The sequence below is a fragment of the Nerophis ophidion genome, linkage group LG14 (genome assembly GCF_033978795.1).
Source record: "Nerophis ophidion isolate RoL-2023_Sa linkage group LG14, RoL_Noph_v1.0, whole genome shotgun sequence".
NCBI classification, from domain to species: domain Eukaryota; kingdom Metazoa; phylum Chordata; class Actinopteri; order Syngnathiformes; family Syngnathidae; genus Nerophis; species Nerophis ophidion.
In genome coordinates, this window is record NC_084624.1 from 34,441,290 (window position 1) to 34,462,058 (window position 20,769).

Consider the following 20,769-nt stretch of genomic DNA (forward strand, 5'->3'; position numbering starts at 1 on the left):
GACATAGCCTTTGTATTATATATATATATATATATATATATATATATATATATATATATATATATATATATATATATACACACACACACATATATATGTAATATAATGTACTTGTGATATATGTATATATATATATATACATGCACATTTTTACGCACATTTATATATACATACATATTAGATTAGATTAGATTAGATAGTACTTTATTTATTCCGTCAGGAGAGTTCCTTCAGGAAAATTAAAATTTTCAGCACAATCCCATTCAAGTTTAGACAAACATTACAGGGAGACAGAACAGGATCGCTGACGGGCCTGCCGGCTTCCAGCGCCCCTTACAAAAAAGATGAGATAAAGGTAAACAAAGGGGGGGAGGGGGGGAGAAAAAAATAGAAGATTAAAATAAAATTAAAAAAAATATACATACATATATATTAATACGTGTACATATATATATATATATATATAAACATATATATATTATACATATATACATACATATATATATACAATACATATATACATACATATATGCATATATATATACGCATACATATAAATATATATATCTATAGACACTTATATACACATATACATAGAAAATATGTATATGTATATATAAATACATACAGTGGGGCAAAAAAGTATTTAGTCAGCCACTGATTGTGCAAGTTCTCCCACTTAAAATGATGACAGAGGTCTGTAATTTTCATCATAGGTACAATTCAACTGAGAAAAAATAAACAGGAATTCACATTATAGGAATTTTAAAGAGTTTATTTGTAAATTATGGTGGAAAATAAGTATTTGGTCAACCATTCAAAGCTCTCACTGATGGAAGGTTTTGGCTCAAAATCTCACGATACATGGCCCCATTCATTCTTTCCTTAACACGGATCAATCGTCCTCTCCCCTTAGCAAAAAAACAGCCCCAAAGCATGATGTTTCCACCCCCATGCTTCACAGTAGGTATGGTGTTCTTGGGATGCAACTCAGTATTCTTCTTCCTCCAAACACGACAAGTTGAGTTTATACCAAAAAGTTCTATTTTGGTTTCATCTGACCACATGACATTCTCCCAATCCTCTGCTGTATCATCCATGTGCTCTCTGGCAAACTTCAGACGGGCCTGGACATGCACTGGCTTAAGCAGGGGGACACGTCTGGCACTGCAGGATTTGATTCCCTGTCGGCGTAGTGTGTTACTGATGGTAACCTTTGTTACTTTGGTCCCAGCTCTCTGCAGGTCATTCACCAGGTCTCCTCGTGTGGTTCTGGGATATTTGTTCACCGTTCTCATGATCATTTTGACCCCAAGGGATGAGATCTTGCGTGGAGCCCCAGATCGAGGGAGATTATCAGTGGTCTTGTATGTCTTCTATTTTCTGATAATTGCTCCCACAGTTGATTTTCTCACACCGAGCTGCTTGCCTATTGTAGATTCACTCTTCCCAGTCTGGTGCAGGTCTACAATTATTTTACTGGTGTCCTTCGACAGCTCTTTGGTCTTGGCCATAGTGGAGTTTGGAGCCTGACTGTTTGAGGCTGTGGACAGGTGTCTTTTATACAGATAACAAGTTCAAACAAGTGCCATTAATACAGGTAACGAATGGAGGACAGAAGAGCCTCTTAAAGAAGAAGTTACAGGTCTGTGAGAGCCAGAGATCTTCCTTGTTTGAAGTGACCAAATACTTATTTTCCACCATAATTCACAAATAAATTATTTAAAATTCCTACAATGTGAATTCCTGGATTTTTTTTTCACCGTCTGTCTCTCACAGTTGAAGTGTTCCTATGATGGAATTTACAGACCTCTGTAATCATTTTAAGTGGGAGAACTTGCACAATCGGTGGCTGACTATATACTTTTTTGCCCCACTGTATATATATTGTACACTATCTGAAGCACACATTTCTTTAAAAAGAACAGTCAACTTGTCGGTTGAAGCGGCATCCCCACATAAGTTATCTATGGCAGTGGTTCTCAAATGGGGGTACTTGAAGGTATGCCAAGGGGTACGTGAGATTTTTTTTTTTAATATTCTAAAAATAGTAACAATTCAAAAATCCTTTATAAATATATTGAATAAAACTTCCACAAAATATGAATGTAACTTCATAAACTGTGAAAAGAAATGCAACAATGCAGTATTCAGTGTTGACAGCTAGATGTTTTGGTGGACATGTTCCATAAATATTGATGTTAAAGATTTCTTTTTTTGTGAAGAAATTTTTAGAATTAAGTTCATGAATCCAGATGGATCTCTATTTACAATCCCAAAAGAGGGTGCTTTAAGTTGATGATTACTTCTATGTGTAGAAATCTTTATTTATAATTGAATCAATTTATTTAGTTTATTTTTCAACAAGTTTTTAGTTATTATTATATCTTTTTCAAATAGTTCAAGAAAGACCACTACAAATGAGCAATATTGTGCACTGTTATACAATTTAATAAATCAGAAACTGATGACATAGTGCTGTATTTTACTTCATTTTTTTTCAACAAAAAATGCTTTGCTCTGATTAGGGGGTACTTGAATTTAAAAAATGTTCACAGGGGGTACATCACTGAAAAAAGGTTGAGAACCACTGTTTTATGGTGAAAGCCATCCTCCATTTTTGAATCTCATACACTGGTGTTATTGATGGCGCGTTCGCTTCACCTCGGAATATAGAATAACACTGACGTCACACAACGCCATACAGTGTTTTTAACAACTAAAACGTTTATCCTAAAATATAACATGCCTAAATGTAACAATCAATACAGTAACTAAGGGGAAAGTTGTCGTTGATGTGAGCCACATGCATTGGACTTGGTTCTAGTACACATCAAATGTCGTAAGAACACGCATATTAAAGACAAACTGATGTCATATGTTGGTGATACATTTGAACCGGTTTAGATTATTTTATATAAAAGGGGAAGCCACAGCAATAGAATATAGACACCCAGTGGGCGTTGCAAATCGTATTTCCCCACCAGCAGTTTGTTCATTCCGATTTCCCGACATAAACCGGAACGCATCATTCAGTTCCTCAACATGTCCGCGAGACGCTGGTAGTCCGTTGTTCTACAAATTAGCAAGCTAGCGCGCTAACAACAAAAAAAAAACTTTGGCGTTTCCCTCCCAAGATCTCACTATAAGTTTGACTAAAACCAAGGATTCGACGCTAGTCTTGTGGTTTTGGTTGGAAACATGAGTTATACGACGAAGGTAGTCCAGGTGACTAATGTGTCGCCGAGTACAACATCTGAGCAGATGAGAGCACTTTTTGGTTACCTGGGAACCATCGAAGAACTCAAGTTATTCCCACCAGAGTAAGTCAATATGCTGTTAATTATTAGCTAGATTCCACGAATGATACATTTTTTTTCACCGTTTTGTTAAATTTTTTAGTTAAATGTGCTTCAAACGCAACACAAGGCCTAACGTGCTAAAGCTAGTGGAAGCACGATTCGGCTAACCTGGCTAAAGGCTGCGCTCGAAATGGCGACTTTTGTTTGTTGCGTTTCGATGTAATTGTTTATGTTAAACGTGTGCTACAGCTATTCAATCACGAGTAGCAAGAATATATGGGATATTTTTATTCAAAAGACGCACGGTAGAATTGCAATGAGTGTTAATAGAAAAAAATACAAAATACGAGTATGTACATCACTAAGGTATCTATTGAGTCAACAAATGTGTTACTAAAATAACACTGCAATCAAAGCACGTTTGTTTCATCTTAAAACAAACAAACACATTCATTCATTTATTTCAGGCAATGACAAAGTACAATGATATACAGTATGTAAGCATGATGGTTCAGTTTTTCCCAAAAGGGGGTGAGAAGAAGATAATTTATTTAATCCCACCCCCAGTTATCAATTCAGTGAATAATACATAGTTTCACTTAGGGCTGGGCGATATTGCCTTGTTTTAATACTGTTGTGGGCACAATACCAATGTGAACATTTTGCAAATTTGTATAATGCCCAATCTTTTTGCGAATTGCTTCCAGCTATATATTTGAATAATGTGTGGTGCACATTTTGCAAATCAATGGGCGCAAATACATGTTTTTGGTGTCAAAATAATTTATTAAATACTTATGTAAATCTATTAATTTGTAGTCAGGACAATATAACTGAGTATTGCCCTCAAATCAGTCCAACCCTAACTACTATACAGTGTACATCCACGACTAAATTACTGACTAAATTACTACCACAACTTGGTTTACTATTTATAAAATATAATAATGTAGGGTTACTGACTAAACCATCCACAGAATCTCGTCTTGCGATATGCAAATTGCTTGCGCAAATGGAAATGATGTATCATTTGCAAAGTGCGCGAGATTGGTGAAATGCTTACAACATCACCGCAGTATTTTTAGGCCATATCGCGATATAAAATATATTTCTCCGTAGTTTGCCTTAGCCTTGAATGAACACTGGATACATATAATCACAGCAGTATGGTGATTCTATGTGTCTACATTAAAACATTCTTGTTCATACTGCACTAATATATGCTACTTTTAAACTTTCATGCAGAGAAAGAAATCACAACTAAGTCAATTTACCAAAACTGTATTTATTAAAGTTATTAGCAGGTGACTTTTCAAATGATGCTACATATTAGCAGTAATGCTACTTTTGGTAGCAACGCGTGTGCCCCACACTTGACAAATTAAAGTTGTCTATTCGAAATATTCTCGCTTGAAGCCGAACCACCGCCAGACGATGGGCCCCGTGCGTTTTTTCTTGGGAATTAATTCTTCCTTCATTTGTTACGAGATTTGCACCTTCTTTCTCTCGCAACAACCCGCTAGCATCACAGCTAACATTAGCCACTGGGCGAGGGCTTGTACGTATGTGACGTATGACGTGACAGTATGTGACGTATGTAAGAAGGTGCTTCTGCTTGTCTGTGAGAAGGAGATACAGGAAAGAGCGAGGAGAACCTGTAGTGTAATGCCCGCAGCTAAAAACAACTGCGTGAGAACGTCTACTCTAATATTACGATATAGTCATTTTCTATTTCGCACGGAGACAAACCCGCGATTTATACCTGATATCGATCTTTCGCCCAGCCCTAGTTTCACTGTTACTTTGTTTAAGGATTATAATACGAATTGTATCATGGTGGCATTACCACGGGTACCAATAATTATTACACTGTAACAATTATTTGTATCAACGACATAGGAGGAATGTAAATACCAACAATGGTAATAGACAAAATACCAACAATTGTAATACACATCATGGCAACAATGGTAAGGAAACATTGAGCACATGGTAACACTTTGAGACAAAGTACAACGGCAGGTCAAATTAAAGACCCTCATCTCTATATTTGAACCAGACCCAATGTTCGTATAATAGTTAAAATCGATTAACAGTTTGGCATTGCTTGTGTTGTAATACCATTTTGTTCCATAGTTTTACTGCACATACAGACACACAAAAACGTGTGCACTCGTGTTTTTAAAAAACGCTGTAGATTAAGCAGCAATAATTTGTTAAATGCTCTATATAAGATTATTGATGTATTATATTTAACAAGATCATCAAATTTGAGCAACGTTGATTGCATAAACAGATTATCAGTATGTTTTAAAAAAACAACATTGTGAATGATCCACACTGCTCTTTTCTGTAATATGATCAGAGGATTTAATTGTGATGTAAGTATTCACCCATACTTCAAAACAATACGTGAGGTATGGGAGTACAGGTGCAGTAAGGTGCCATGTAGAGTACGGAGTGCATTTTCATTGAGGTATAATTCTGCTTATTAGTTTATAATTGAGTGGCTTTTGGAGATTTTTGTTTTAATGTGTCTGGCATGAGGTTTCTATGATAATTTACAATCAATTATTGCTCCCAAATCAATGTACGTATTGCTTGGTTTCTAATAAACAAGTGTGCATTTCAACTTTTAAATTGAAAAGGCCAATATTTTACTATGTCCTGTGATTTAATCAAATATTCTTCCTTTTTCCTCAGTGATTCCCCCATGTCCGTGACGTCACGGGTGTGTTTTGTGAAGTTCCAGGAGCCAGAATCTGTTGGCGTGTCCCAACATCTGACAAACACTCTTTTTGTGGACCGAGCACTGATCGTGGTCCCATTTGCTGACGGTTTGTCTCCTCATTAAAACCTGCATGTGATTGAACAGATTTGTTCGGTATACTCTGACATAGGGATAGGCGATATGATCTAAAATGTATGTTGTTAATATCTGGATTTGTAAATATATACAAATGGATAGTAGCCTCCTCCGATGTTGTTACACATCACTATATGTTTGCCATATAAATGATCATAGAAGCATTTCAAAACTGTTAAGAAAGGCAGTTTGTTTAGTTTAAATTGACTGCTGGCATATGCGGTAACACATAGCATAATTCCAAGTTGTATATTTGTCAAAGGTTTTATAAATTACTTGCTAATTTACTGTTAATTTCTGGTTACTTTCTGTTGTAACATTGTTTTATCTACACCTCAGTTAAAATGTAACAAACACCTATTCTTTTGTTGAATACTTTAGTTTTAGGAGATACTACAAATTTGGGTATTGAGCTAATACTAAGTAGTTACCGGGCAGTCTTGATAATACCAATGTTGATACTGATACATACTTTGTTAAAGATCATTTAATGACTACAATTTTGATTACAATTATAATCTTACAAAAAAAACACAGCATGGCTGTGTAATGATAGAAATGACATATTTAAAATTATATCCTTAAATTGGCTCTGATTTAAATCCTTTGGTTTTTGCCTGTTAATTCCACCTTTTGTCCTGGGACCCATTTCCTCAATTTTTTTTTGTTTACGTCAAAAGCTCTAGCTTGGCTCAGTTAGCATAACTTCCTACGATGTTTAGCGAAGCATATTTAGCCATTGCTTGTCATCTGGAGATGACACTTTCAAGAAAATAAATGTTGTCGTCGCCATAGAGGCGAGGATTACTGATTTAGAAGTGGAGGCAAATTAGCCGCTAGCAGAATGTTACATTGCAGTGTTCGTTTGCTTGTTGCCATCAAATTTGCGGGACTCAGAATGTGTCATTAACATGCATTATCACAATATAATTATAGTATTAAACATATATATTGTACTCAGCCAAATGAAAATCATTTGTTATATTTTATCTATATTACACAGCCATACTGTGACAATGCAATTTTATGTTTGTGTGTCCCTAACTTTAGATTGAAAAACATAACCTCAGGAAATTAAAATCTGCATATATATAAGTTGAAACAATTTAAACTGGGGATGCTGAGCTATATATTACAGTAATCATTTTATTGAAGTTCTCATCCATACCGGACTATCCTCTGTTAAACTTCTCTCTGTCATCTGTGTATGCATGTGTGTGTGTTTTTTGCGCGAGTGTGTGTGTGGTTTTGTAGTGAAGAAGGCAAAAGCAGCCCCCGGGTTGATGGCTGAAAGTGGTCCTCTGCCCGCCAACAGGGGACTGTAAACATTGGCAAAAGCCAGGAAGCATTCAAGTCCCGCCCATTTTTCTTATGCCTTTGTCTTTGCTTTCTCTTCTTTAAATTGACATTTCCGTCTGATAAGAAAGCACTCTCGTCTAGACATTTAGGTTACATGACTCATTGGTTAGAGTACCACACGTTTAAGGTTTCTTCTATTGTCATTTTATATGCACATATGTAAATTAAAAAGAGCAAATCATGTCACTCTTGACACCTAAAGCCTGATTGGTTTGACTAGTGTAAGCTTGGTACATCTTTTCACAAGTATTTAGATTAAAGTATTTTTCTATAATTACTAGGTTAATATAAACCACTACATTGACACTCATGGAAATTGAAGCAATTATATATTAAGTGAAAAATATTTTTTCCCTAAAAAAATATGCTTTTATTCTTGTAATATAATTTTTTCTACATAATTTTAGTATTTGTAGTCCCCTCTATTTTAATCTTTCATCAGATAAAATAATGAATTCTATTCTTGCAATATATTGCTTTTTATTCTTAACTTCATTTTACTATTTCTAATCTCCACTTATTTTAACCGTGTATGCATAGTATAGGATAATTATCCCAGAGTGAGTGCACCCCAGCAATAAACTAAACAACCAAATCAGTCTTCTATTTATGTTGTTAAAATATGTACAGTGACTTTTTGTAAATATACAAACTCTCTTGAGTTTCAGCTGTGAGAAGACTTACATGGTGATCTTTGTCTAGATTACAAACAGGTTAAACGAGACAAGTTAACGTAATGGTCAGACTGCACTGAAGTTGTCTGAGATGCCCGGCCGACTTATCGATGTTGGTACACTTTCTAACATTTAACAGTGGTCTTCTTTTGTTGTTGTGTTTTACAGTTGTTTTTCCTGGCTCAGCCAGTCCCGTAGACTGAAAAGGTCCTGCAGAAAATACCACCCAACTTTATTTGTCTCCTGCAGCCATTTTCTTTCTCTCTCTCTCTCTCTCCAGTGTGCTCTTTTTTTGTTTACATGTTGTCATGTGTGTGTGTGTGTCCACAATGTCTGTCTGTTATAGTAAGGGGAAATGTGAAGGGGGCAGTGTATTAACTGTAACGCCACTGTTCACTGGTGGTAAGCAGGGACATATTTTCGAGTTGGGGGAATTTGTTCATGCTCACTTTAGTCACAAAACTGAAGAGGAAGTTGACATTTTAGCCCCAAATCGTACATTTAAATAATCAAATGTCATTTTGGAATAGCTAAACAAGAACCCAGACCTACATTCATTTGGGGTGACAAGAGATTCTTCTCATTATGTAAAACTTGTGTTCAATGAACCTTATATAACCTGGAAACAATGAATCTTGTCTTAAAGCAGCAACTAGTAGATTTAGAGTGTGTCACCTGTTTTCCCACTAACCACGTTTTGTTTTATTTTAGATGATATTTTTTGAAATATATACTTAACATGAGAAACATGCAGGCACTTAAATGAGCTGCAGTGAAATGACAATATATGTTAGAGCTGCAGCCTGACTTAATGGGACTGCACTGATTGACAGGTAAGGATGTTACTGCAGGGTCATGTGGATTATCTGACTGTCATGTTTTTCTTGTTTCATTTCAGCAAAAAGACATTGTGTAGACTTCTTGGCAAACACCCTAAAATTCTCTCTTGTTTGTATCTCCGATTTTTCTCTGTGTGTGCTTTTTAGTAGCGAAGCCGCCGTGAGTGAGTCGCTTGTTTCAGTAAACATCTAAATGAAACTCACAGCCAATTGGAGAAGAGCTGGGCTTGCTCACGTTTGGTTCATGACTTAGCAAACACGTTCAGGTGATACATTCTTGGCAGTGTTCATTGGACTAGTGTGATGTATGCCAGCTTTAGTTGTGTCACTGCAAACATGATGTGTTGAATTCAGGCAAAGTCTGTACATCTAGAAGGTAACAACACCCCACTTTGAAGGCACTTTTATTGAAGACGTTGCTTGGACATGCTGACACACAGAAAAAGGTGGTGCTCCCGTACTAATGCTGGTTTGTGTTCCCGTGCAGGCGTCATCCCAGATGAGGCCAAAGCTTTGTCGCCGCTGCTAGTGCCGGCAAACAGCGTTGCGGGGATCCTACCTGGAGGAGGACTTCTACCCACACCCAACCCCCTTCCTAACCCAGCTGTAAGATCCTGTTTGCTGGGAATCGCACGGCCGAAAGGCGACGAGTTGAGTCAAACTTATTGTTCTCTTTTAGATGGGAGGAAACCCGTTTGCTGGTCTGAACATGGATGCGATGGCAGCATTTGGATTCCCTGGACCCAACATGAATCCTCAGGTGAAAACTTAATAGGTGTATGTCAGTAAATTTGAACTCCATTGCCCCAAACTGCACAGTAAATACATCTAATCCGCAGTAAAGGTGGAGTTTGTTGCCTATAGGCCTGTGAGGATAATCGAATGAACGGGATTTTGACTTAGTATGTTGTGTTTTATTGTCCTCGTCCATCGCCTTAATTAGGAAGAAAAAAACGGTCACTCAATGCCTTAGGTTTTTGCACCTGGTCATGTTTGTTGCATAGTACAGTACAGTGACAATCATGTAGCTGATGTAAACATACTTTTTAAAAATCATTTCATTATACTTAATGACAAACATTGTCCATGGAAACAACTTGCTAACAAGCAAAAGAACAATCAACCATGGATGATGAAGGGACTTAAAAATGCTTGTAACAGAAATACATTGTATAGAACATTTATAACACAAATGTTTATAGAGGCATATAATATATGTTCAGAGAGTATAAGAACAAGCTAACCAGCATCTTACAAACATGTAGAAAATATTACTCATTTATAAGACAGGAACAAAAACATGAGAGCAACATGGGGCATCCTAAATTGTCTTAAACATGGTAGTAAGGATTACCCTCAATATCTTTCAGATGCAAACATGAAAATGACAATATGAACAAAATAGTTGAAAACTAATAACTACTTTGTAAATATCAGACCAAAACTAAAGGAAAATATTCCAGATCATATGTCATTTGAGGACTTGATTGATACCATAAACCGAAATCCCAACTCGATTTTCCTTACAGATGAAACTGAAGAGGAAATACTCAAAACTGCAAATAAATGTCAATACAAGACCTCAGCTGATAGTAACGGAATTGGTATGGAAACAATAAAAAGTGTTATTAACGAGATTGCTGAATCTTAAACGTATATCAACAACTTATCATTTTAAACATGCATGTTCCAAAATGAATTGAGAGTAGAAAAAGTTGTATTGATATAAAAGACTGGAAACCGTTTAGAAAATAAAGGGAGGTTTCCTTCCTTACACATTGTTTAAAAACATTGAAAAATGATTTAATAGATTGGACAAATTAATTAATAAAAGAGGAACACTCGCAGATGGGGATACAGAGCCAACATTGATGGTATTAATCGAAATAACGGGAGAGTTTACCAATGCAATAGATGGTAAACCATGTGCGGCTGCAGTGTTTTAAGGATCTAACAAAATCATTTGACACAATCATAATATAGTGATCAACGAATTAGAACGGTATTGCATCAGAGGGTTGATCTTGAACTGGGTAAGAAGTTACCTAACAATCGGTTAGCAATACATCAATCTAGCTAGGCGAACACACGGCCTAAGCACTAAATATATCTTGCAGCGATCCTTAAAGATCAATAATGGAACCAAAATAGTTCATTCTCTATATAAACAAAATTTGTATAATTGCAAAGGACTTAAGTTAGTCATATTTTCAGGCGACACAACTGCGTTTTTGTTTTAGGAGCGAACACATAAAAGTTGAATAGTCACAGATGACATTACCAAGTTAAAGAGATGGTTTGACAAAAATAGACTATTCTGAAATCTCAGTAACACTAAAATAATTATATTTGGTTACAGTAGAGGGGCAAGACCTACAGAAATAAACACAGTATTCATTAAAAGGGTGAAATAAATTCCATTTTGGGGCGTAATGATAAACGATAACATGAAATGAAAATCTCATATAAAAAATATACAACATATAATAGCAAGAAAAAAACTTCATTAACCCAAATCTACCCAATTAAAGTACGAATTGTCTGTTATTTGCCATCGCAGAAACGCGTGAGCCTAACTGAAATATCGCTAACAGTTGTAATGTGTCAGATACCAAGGAGCAGGTGTGCGCGCGCGTCCATAAAATAGCGTATTGGCTCCTGGTTCAGAAATTAGCGAAGTTACTGCCAAGCTACCGGGAATGTAGTTATGCTACATAGCTTCGCTACTGCCCAACACTGCATACTAAGTATTGTTTCGGGATCCAAAAAAATACTAGCCGTTTGCACCAATATGGAACCCAACAGCATCCCAAATGCACCCTTCAGGTAACTCTAATGGCCCAAAAAGGCTAGCATAATCACAAAAAAATGCTTTGCTGGGCTAAGTGTAAAAACAGCTGTGTACCTGTGATCACACAGATCACTCTGAGACAGCAGTCACAGTTGTAGTAAATAATATTAAAAAAATAACTGAAGTTAGTGTAGTGATTTCGATATCAAATTTATTTACATGCTTATTTAATTACATTACACACATACATGTATGTATATATGCGTATATATAGGCATGTATTTATATTTATGTGTGTGTGTGTATATATATAAATATATATTAGGGCTGCAACTAATGATTAATTTTACTGTCAATTATTGCTTCGATTAATCGATTAATAATCGGATAAAAAAGACAAACTACATTTATATCCTTTCCAATACTTTATTTTAAAAAACCGCATACTGGCACCATGTCCTTTCGAATTGCCAAACCTAATAAGGCAAGTGTTAGAAAAAAGTTTTTTTTTTATTTTTTTTTTTATAAAGTGCACCATTGTCATGCACAATAGCAATAATTTTGCTTAGGGGAATTTCAAACCTGCCTACTACCTATTTCAACCATTCTGCAATGTTGGATGCTGAATGTCTTTCCTCTAGTAGCATGGTCGTAAGGCAGATTGACTTCATGTTCCATTCGTCTCCAATGTAGGGGCATGTATTGCCAAGGTGGCTACACAGAACAATTTTGCACTGGGTGGCTTTAATGTCAGTTTACACAGCTTGAAATTTTTGCTCATACTTCCTTTCCATCAGTTTTGTAAAATGAGTCCTTTAGGGAAGACTGCAACCAGGGTTGAGGACGTAAATCATTTTTCTGAAACCGTCATCCTCCACCATTGATAGTGGCCTCATGTCAGTTACCAACATATTTAGGACACTATCAGTCAGTGCAGCCACTTGCCGTGGTGTGCACACCTTCCTTTGGACCAAGTCTCTAATGCTGGCTTGTTTCTTTCTGAAATGAGAGAAACCATATCATGAATGTACATACTAGCAACATTTACATGTAACCCAATACATACTTAGTTGATTTATTTAATAATTTCTGATGTAAAAGGCACATTTTTTCGTATCATGGTCACTGCTGCTTAGTTTTTCTGGTTATATTGATATTTTTACTGTTATATTTTCATTCATATGTTGCTTTTTTATTTTTATTCTTATTGTAATATTTTCTTTTTTTTTTCATTTAAACCCCCGTTATTTACTTTTTAAATTCGATCTCAATTCTGTACACTGCTGCTGGAATTTAAATGTTCCTAAGGACTCTCTCCCTGAGGGAATCAATAAAAGTAATCATCTATCTATCTATCTATCTATCTATCTATCTATCTATCTATCTATCTATCTAATTACACCACCACATTAAAAAAAAGCTAAATTAAATAAATGGACATTGGGGATGCAGCATACAACAATAATAACATAGAAATGTAACTCATCAGATCGGAACTGGATCAGATATTGTACACGTTTCTGTTATGAATAATAAAGAATTAATTTTAGGCTGCCTGTGAATAATAGCATGAAATATTCCAGCAACTTCATAACGTTTATATTACTAAAGCGTCACTCAAATATTATATAGCTTTATTGGGTCCGGCTACATTGATCCATTATGAAACCAACCTGAGATATTTCTGTCCGTTTATTGCCTTAAAATAATCTCCTCGTTAACAACATATTAAAAACACACAAAGACGGACACATCGGATCAATGTACTCTGACTATGGACTTAAAAAGTTACGTACCGTGAGTTTTTTTTCCTTCATCCATGGATCCAACATGCTTCCTCTTAAGCTGCTCCCGAAGCGATGTCGTACTTCCATGCCACGCGAGGTCGATGCTGCACGTTTTGCAGGAAACGGTCTTTTTTGCAGTGTTTAGGGTGAAGCATTCCCACACTTTTGACAACTTAGGTCATAGACCTTTCTCCATTGCACTTACACTATCGCTCCTATTTTCCTCCGCCATTTTACGAATGTTTCCAGACAAAGAATACGGCTTGGTCACGTGAGCTGCACATGACACATCATTAGCTGGCTTACTGCCGCCGCCCTGGCGCTGTTTTTTACTTTTTTGGACTTGTTTTGAATATTGTTTCTCAGCTTTTTTAAAATGTTGCAGTTCCTAAATAAAGGTTTAGGAAAGAACGAAAGGGAAAGAAAAAAAAAGAGCCTCAGCGCATGCGCACTGCATGCATCCAACGAATCGATGACTAAAATAATCGCCAACTATTTTTATAGTCGATGAAATCGATTACTTGTTGCAGCCCAAATATATATATATATATATATATATATATATATATATATATATATATATACGCCTTCCGCCCGATTGTAGCTGAGATAGGCGCCAGCGACCCCAAAAGGGAATAAGCGGTAGAAAATGGATGGATGGGATATATATATATACACCTTCAAGGTACTGAAAGTGCTTTGACACTACTTCCACATTTACCCAATCACACACATTCACACACTGATGGAGGGAGCTGCCATGCAAGGCGCTAACCAGAACCCATTAGGAGCAAGGGTGAAGTGTCTTGGAAGGTAGAAAAGCGCTATACAAGTACAACCCATTTATTTTATATATATATATATATATAAAATGTATTCATAAAAACATGTATATATGTGTACCGTATTTTCCGGAGTATAAGTCTCACCTGCCGAAAATGCATAATAAAGAAGGGAAAAAACATATATAAGTCGCACTAGAGTATAAGTCGCATTTTTTGGGGAAATTTATTTGATAAAACCCAACACCAAGAATCAACATTTGAAAGGCAATTTAAAATAAATAAATGAATAGTGAACAACAGGCTGAATAAGTGTACGTTATATGACGCATAAATAACCAACTGAGAACGTGCCTGGTATGTTAACGTAACATATTATGGTCAATCTGTCACTCCTAATCGCTAAATCCAATGAAATCTTAAACGTCTAGTCTCTTACGTGAATGAGCTAAATAATATTAATTGATATTTTACGGTAATGGGTTAATAATTTCACACATAAGTCGCTCCTGAGTATAAGTCGCACCCCTGGCCAAACTGAAAAAAAACTGTGACTTCTAGTCCAAAAAACGGTATATGTTCATATGTATGTATGTATGTTTTTATATACTTACGTGTATATATGTTAAATTGCAAGAAAAAGTATGTGAACCCTTTGGGATTATTTGGATTTCTGCATAAATTGGACATTAAATGTGTTCTGCTCTTCATCTAAGTCACAACAATAGACAAACAGTATGCTTAAATTAGAACTGCACAAAAAATATATGTTTTCATTTTTTATTGAACACTTCGCAGTGCAGGGTGGAAAAAGTATGTAAACCTTTGGATTTAATTACTGGTTGAGCCTTTTTTGGCAATAACCTCAACCAAACATCCACTGTAATTGCAGATCAGCCTTGGTCTGGAGGAGTTTTGGACAATTCCGCTTTACAAAAGTGTTTCAGTTCAGCAATAGTCTTTGGATGACTGGTGTGAATCGCTCTCTTGAGGTCATGGCACAGCATCTCAGTCGGGTTGAAGTCAGGAATCCAGAATGCGCATTTACTATTATTTAAGCCATCCTGTGGTTGATTTACTTTTACGGGTCATTGTCCTGTTGCATCACCCATTCTGTTCACATCAGGCAATACTTCTTGAACAGCCAGCTCAAAACTAGTGTGTTTTTATAGGGCTGGGCAGCGCATGCATTTTACTTCAGGTGGAGTTCATTTGTCCAATTACTTTTGAGCCCTAAAATTAAGAGCATTTAAATAAAAATAGCTACAATTCCAACATGTTTAATCATATATTTTTGTTCAACCCCATGAATTTAACCTTAATGTCTGCACTTCAAATCTGTTGTAGTTGTTTCATTTCAAATCCAATGTGGTGTTTATGCAGAGCCCAAATCATGAACATTGTGTCATTGTCCAAATATTTCTGGGTCTAACTGTATATGTATATAAACATACAAAGTGTATGATTCCTCTCACTAATCTAATAGATACAAAGCAACCTTTTTTCAAATAATTTCTTTCACAAATCTCTCGTTTTCCGGGTCATACAACATACGTCTGTTTTTGAGGCCCCTAATCTCTGTGGCCCATTATTGCAAACTTAACTTTTTTTGGGTTTAGTTTCCCTGATGAGAAGGAAAGAGTATTCTAATGCAAGAGGAGAAAAACATTGATTTATAAGAAATAATTTTAGTGTGCACAAAAAAAACTTGAGTTGGTCTAAAAAATGTAAAAATGGTGCAGACCTACCTGAAGATGAGATCATGTCACGCTACACTTAGAAGCTCATTGCAGCCATGATGTCATTCCTTATGATGTACACAGCCACAAGGGGGCTTATTTGCATGCCATGTGTGTCATATTCATATCTTCTTTTCACCCTCTATTCCTGGCAAACCAAACTTTCAACCCTTTTTTTCTTACAGGCGGCTGATCAACTGCTGAAGCTCATGACGGATCCTCAGTAAGTTGACTAGAAGGCGCTCCTGGGTTGTCAGAGAATTAAGTCAGACAATCCTCGTCTCTTTGTGTGTGTAGACTCAACCCTCTGGCAGCAGGCCTGAACCTCAGCGCCGGTCTCAAAGCCGATGCCGCCAACAAGGAAATGGAGGAAGCCATGAAGAGAGTCCGAGAGGCGCAGTCGCTCATATCTGCCGCTATAGAACCGGGAAGTAAGTTTACTGCGCTCTGTGTTGTTTGTGTAAGTCAAAAGTTGGACTCATCCCCATCATGTCTGCCAGGTGACAGCAGGAAAAAGCGCTCTCGCTCCAGGTCAAGGAGGAGGAGGTCCAGATCCAGGTCCAGACGCAGGTAATGATCAGGCAGACGGCTGCACAGGTCATGGGTCTGTCTGGACGTGCAGAAGTTAAGTTGTGATGTTGCAGGCGAAGTGGGAGCAGGTCGAGACGACGCTCCATTTCAAGAAACAGGCGGCGCTCCAAAAGCCCACGCAGGAGGCGGAGCCGCTCCCGAGACCGAAGCAGGCGCTCCAGAAGCAGATCCAGGTGGGTGCTAATTAGGGTTGTCGCGATACAAATATTTTAGTACCGGTACCAAAATGTACTGTATTTTCTAATTATAAGTCGCAGTTTTTTCCATAGTTAGGCCGGGGGTGCGACTTATACACTGGAGCGACTTATGTGTGAAATTACTAACACGTTACCGTAAAATTATAGAAGCAGAAGCGGCGCATTGTCTACCTATGGAGTTGGCAGAGTTGTTTAGAAATTACACAGGAAGAAGATTTCATCACATTTAGCGATTCGAAGTGACAGATTTTTTTAGTAAACGTATAGCATGTTCTATATGTTATAGGTATTTGAATGACTCTTACCATAATATGTTACATTAACAAACCAGGCACTTTCTTAGGTGGTTATTTATGCGTCATATAACGTACACTTATTCACCCTTTTGTTCAATATTCTTTATGTATTTTAAATTGCCTTTCAAATGTCTATTCTTGGTGTTGGATTTTATCAAATAAATTTCCCCAGAAAATGCAACTTATACTCTGGTGCGACTTATACGTTTTTTTCTTTCTAATGCATTTTTGGTCGGTGCGATTTATACTCCAGAGTGATTTATAATCTGAAAAATACGGTATTTCAATATTTTTCTAAATAAAGGGGACCAAAAAAATGACATAATTGGCTTTAACAAATAATGTTACGGTACATTAAACAAATATTTCTTATTGCAGTCAAAGAACAATTTTGTCCTTAAATAAAATAGTTAACATGCAGGACAGTAGTAAGTAAACAAACAAAGGCTCCTAATTAGTCTGCTGATGTAAGCAGTAACATATTGTGTCATTTCTCATTCTATTTTGTCAAAATTATCAAGGACAAGTGGTAGAAAATTTATTATTAATCTGCTTGTTCATTTACTTTTAATATATTCTTGCTTTCTCTTTTAATATGTCCTATCTACGCGTCTGTTAAAATGTAATAATCACTTATTCTTCTGTAGTTTGGATGCTTTACATTATTTTTGGATGATACCACAAATTTAGGTATCGATCTGATACCAAGTAGTTATAGGGTCATACATTGGTCATAGTTTAAGTTCTCATGTGTCCAGGGACATATTTCCTGAGTTTATGAACATAATATGAATTTTTAGAAAGAAAGAAAAAAGTATTAATGTAATCATACTAGTATCGACTAGAGACACTCTTGTACTTAGTAACATTACAGTGGATGTCAGGTGTGGATCCACCCATGGCATTTGTTCACATGGTGATGCCGGTGTGTAGTGGAGCATGCTTAGCTATTCCTCGTTCTGCAGGGATGATACTTGTAAGAAACCCACTTTGTTGCCATGGAGGCAAGGATTAGTGATTTAGAAGGTTGATTGGCAACACTAAATTGGCCCTAGTGTGTGAATGTGAGTGTGAATGTTGTCTGTCTGTCTGTGTAGGCCCTGCGATGAGATGACGACTTGTCCAGGGTGTACCCTGCCTTCCGCCCGATTGTAGCTGAGATAGGCGCCAGCGCCCCCCGCGACCCCGAAAGGAAATAAGCGGTAGAAAATGGATGGATGGAAGTAGCTAAAACACTGCTGATTGCTGATGGACATAAGCCGCTAGCTAGCTAACTATGTCTTAAAGCATCTCTTCCTGTGGGCGTTAGTGTTACAACTTCACCTTTTACCATTAGTTTTTAAACCAAATTGCGCCCATTCTCCCTTTTCTTTCTACACACTGTAAGTATGCCGTGATTGTGCGCTGCAGAACATGCTCCTCTGCTTGTAAAACCAGCAATGTCACAAAATATATATATATATATATATATATATATATATATATATATATATATATATATGTCTTGATTGGATTATCCGGAGAATAGTGCTCGATACCGTGGTAGAGCGCAATATGTAGGTGTGGGAAAAAAATCACAAGACTACTTCATCTCTACAGATCTGTTTCATGAGGGGTTCCCTCAATCATCAGGAGATTTTAAAATCTGATGATTGAGGGAACCCCTCATGAAACAGATCTGTAGAGATGAAGTAGTCTTGTGATTTTTTTCCCACACCTACATATATATATATATATATATATATATATATATATATATATATACACAGACACACACACATACGGTACTTTTCAGAGTGTAGTACAGTTTTGATTCATTAGTACTGCGATACTATACTAGTGCCGGTATACCATACAACCCTAGTGCTAACTCCACTTTCTGAAACCCCTTTCGGAAGATCCTGATAAACAAGAAGTCATGAGGTCTTCTCGTACCGTTATGCTCCTCAGCCTAAGGCGCGACAATGTGTTGTTTTGAATGAAGCTGACATTAAATGTTGCCCAGCAGAGATCGTAAAAAGGAGGACGTTGGGAGGCGGCGGTCCAAAACCCCGCCTAAGAGTTACAGCACCACTCGCAGGTCTCGCAGTGTGAGCCGGTGAGTTAACTTCTCGTCACTCTGTGGAAAAACTCTTCCTCACTGTCACGCTTAAGACCCTCCTCCTTCTTTGTCCTGTGATGCCGCTGAAGGAGACGCAGGAGAAGCCGCAGCGGCAGCCGATCTCCGAAGAAGTCTCCCAAGAGGAGGAGCTCCAGGTCGCCGTCGCCTCGCAGGTGAGACAATCTCTCGTTTGCTCTTCTTCGATATGCAGATTTTTTTCATGTTTTGTTGTTGCCATGCAGGCACAAGAAGGACAAGAAGAGAGACCGGGAGAGAGAACGACGCAGTGAAAAAGAACGAGGACGAGAAGAACGAGAACGTTCTACCAGCAAGAAGAAGAGAAGCAGAGACAAAGAGCGAGAGAGGAAGTCAGACGTGGGAGACAAAGGAGACATAAAGGTGGAAAATATGAAAGGATGAGGCTCAGAGCTAAATCCAACTTTATAAATAATTGAATATTGTTAATGATAACTTTGTGGATTATTGTTGGGACATAAAAGCAGTCCAAATAATAAAGAGCAATGACATCCTGCCACAGATTACCAGGGATTACGATGAAGAAGAGCAAGGCTACGACAGTGAGAAGGAGCGCCAAGAAAGGAAGGATTCCGACTACTCTGCATTGTCGCCTAATTTTGCAGACGACAACGGTGACTCGCAGCAGGCCAACGGCGACGACGACGACACTCATGACGACATGGACGTGAGCGACTGAGCAATTTGTCCTCCCTGATCAGCGCTGGGCTCTTTCCATCCAAACAAAATGAACGTCTAATCAAAAATGTGAATTCATGTGATTTAAAGTTTCGTCTGGTACACTCTCCTGTGGTGAATTGCTACTTTACACACGTCACATTAAGCCCATGGATACTTTGTCCCTCTTATACCCAAGTGTGAAACTGGAGCTTATGTTTGTTGCTTTATTCAGTCACCTCACATTGTTTCCTTTTTGTAGGGTTATGTAATTGTTGCTTTTTGGAACAGTTGTCATTTAGCTCGTTATTAGGAACGCTTTGTTTTATTAGTTTTTTTTTTTTATATATATAATAAAACCAATTTGGTGTATGTTGGTCTTTTTTGACATATTTCCCTCTGACCAACATCCATCCATTAGTCACCGCTTATTCCCTTTGGGGTCGCAAAGGGTGCAGGTGCCTATGTCAGCTACAATCAAGCGGAAGGCGGTGTACACCCTGGACAAGTCGCCACCTCATTGCAGGGTCAATACATAGACAACATTCACACACTAGGACCAATTTAGTGTTGCCAATCAACCTATCCCCAGGTGCATGTCTTTTTAAGTGGGAGGAAGCCGGAGTACCCGGAGGGAAGCCACGCATTCACGGGGAGGACATGCAAACTCTACACAGAAAGATCCCGAGCCCGGGATTGAACCCTGACTACTCAGGACATTTGTATTGTGAGGCAGACGCACTAACACCTCT

General features: G+C 37.3%; 1 protein-coding gene across 4 annotated transcripts; it reads left to right on the forward strand.

Annotated features, from left to right (window-relative positions):
* Positions 1–3,008: 3,008 nt before the first annotated feature.
* LOC133568522 (serine/arginine-rich splicing factor 11-like) lies at positions 3,009–20,389 on the forward strand. 4 transcript variants are annotated; one of them, XM_061920504.1, is made up of 12 exons: positions 3,010–3,323; positions 6,006–6,139; positions 9,528–9,646; positions 9,720–9,800; positions 16,325–16,362; positions 16,437–16,570; positions 16,640–16,709; positions 16,784–16,903; positions 19,232–19,321; positions 19,414–19,497; positions 19,567–19,723; positions 19,863–20,389. In XM_061920504.1, the coding sequence occupies exons 1-12, from the start codon at positions 3,202–3,204 to the stop codon at positions 20,037–20,039; spliced, it is 1,326 nt and encodes a 441-aa protein (XP_061776488.1). In that variant the 5' UTR covers positions 3,010–3,201; the 3' UTR covers positions 20,040–20,389. The 4 variants fall into 4 exon arrangements, with proteins under 4 accessions (XP_061776487.1, XP_061776488.1, XP_061776489.1 ...); XM_061920503.1 differs by having other exon boundaries at positions 3,009–3,323; positions 16,437–16,709; XM_061920505.1 differs by lacking the exon at positions 3,010–3,323 and having other exon boundaries at positions 8,370–9,646.
* The last annotated feature ends 380 nt before the right edge of the window (positions 20,390–20,769 follow it).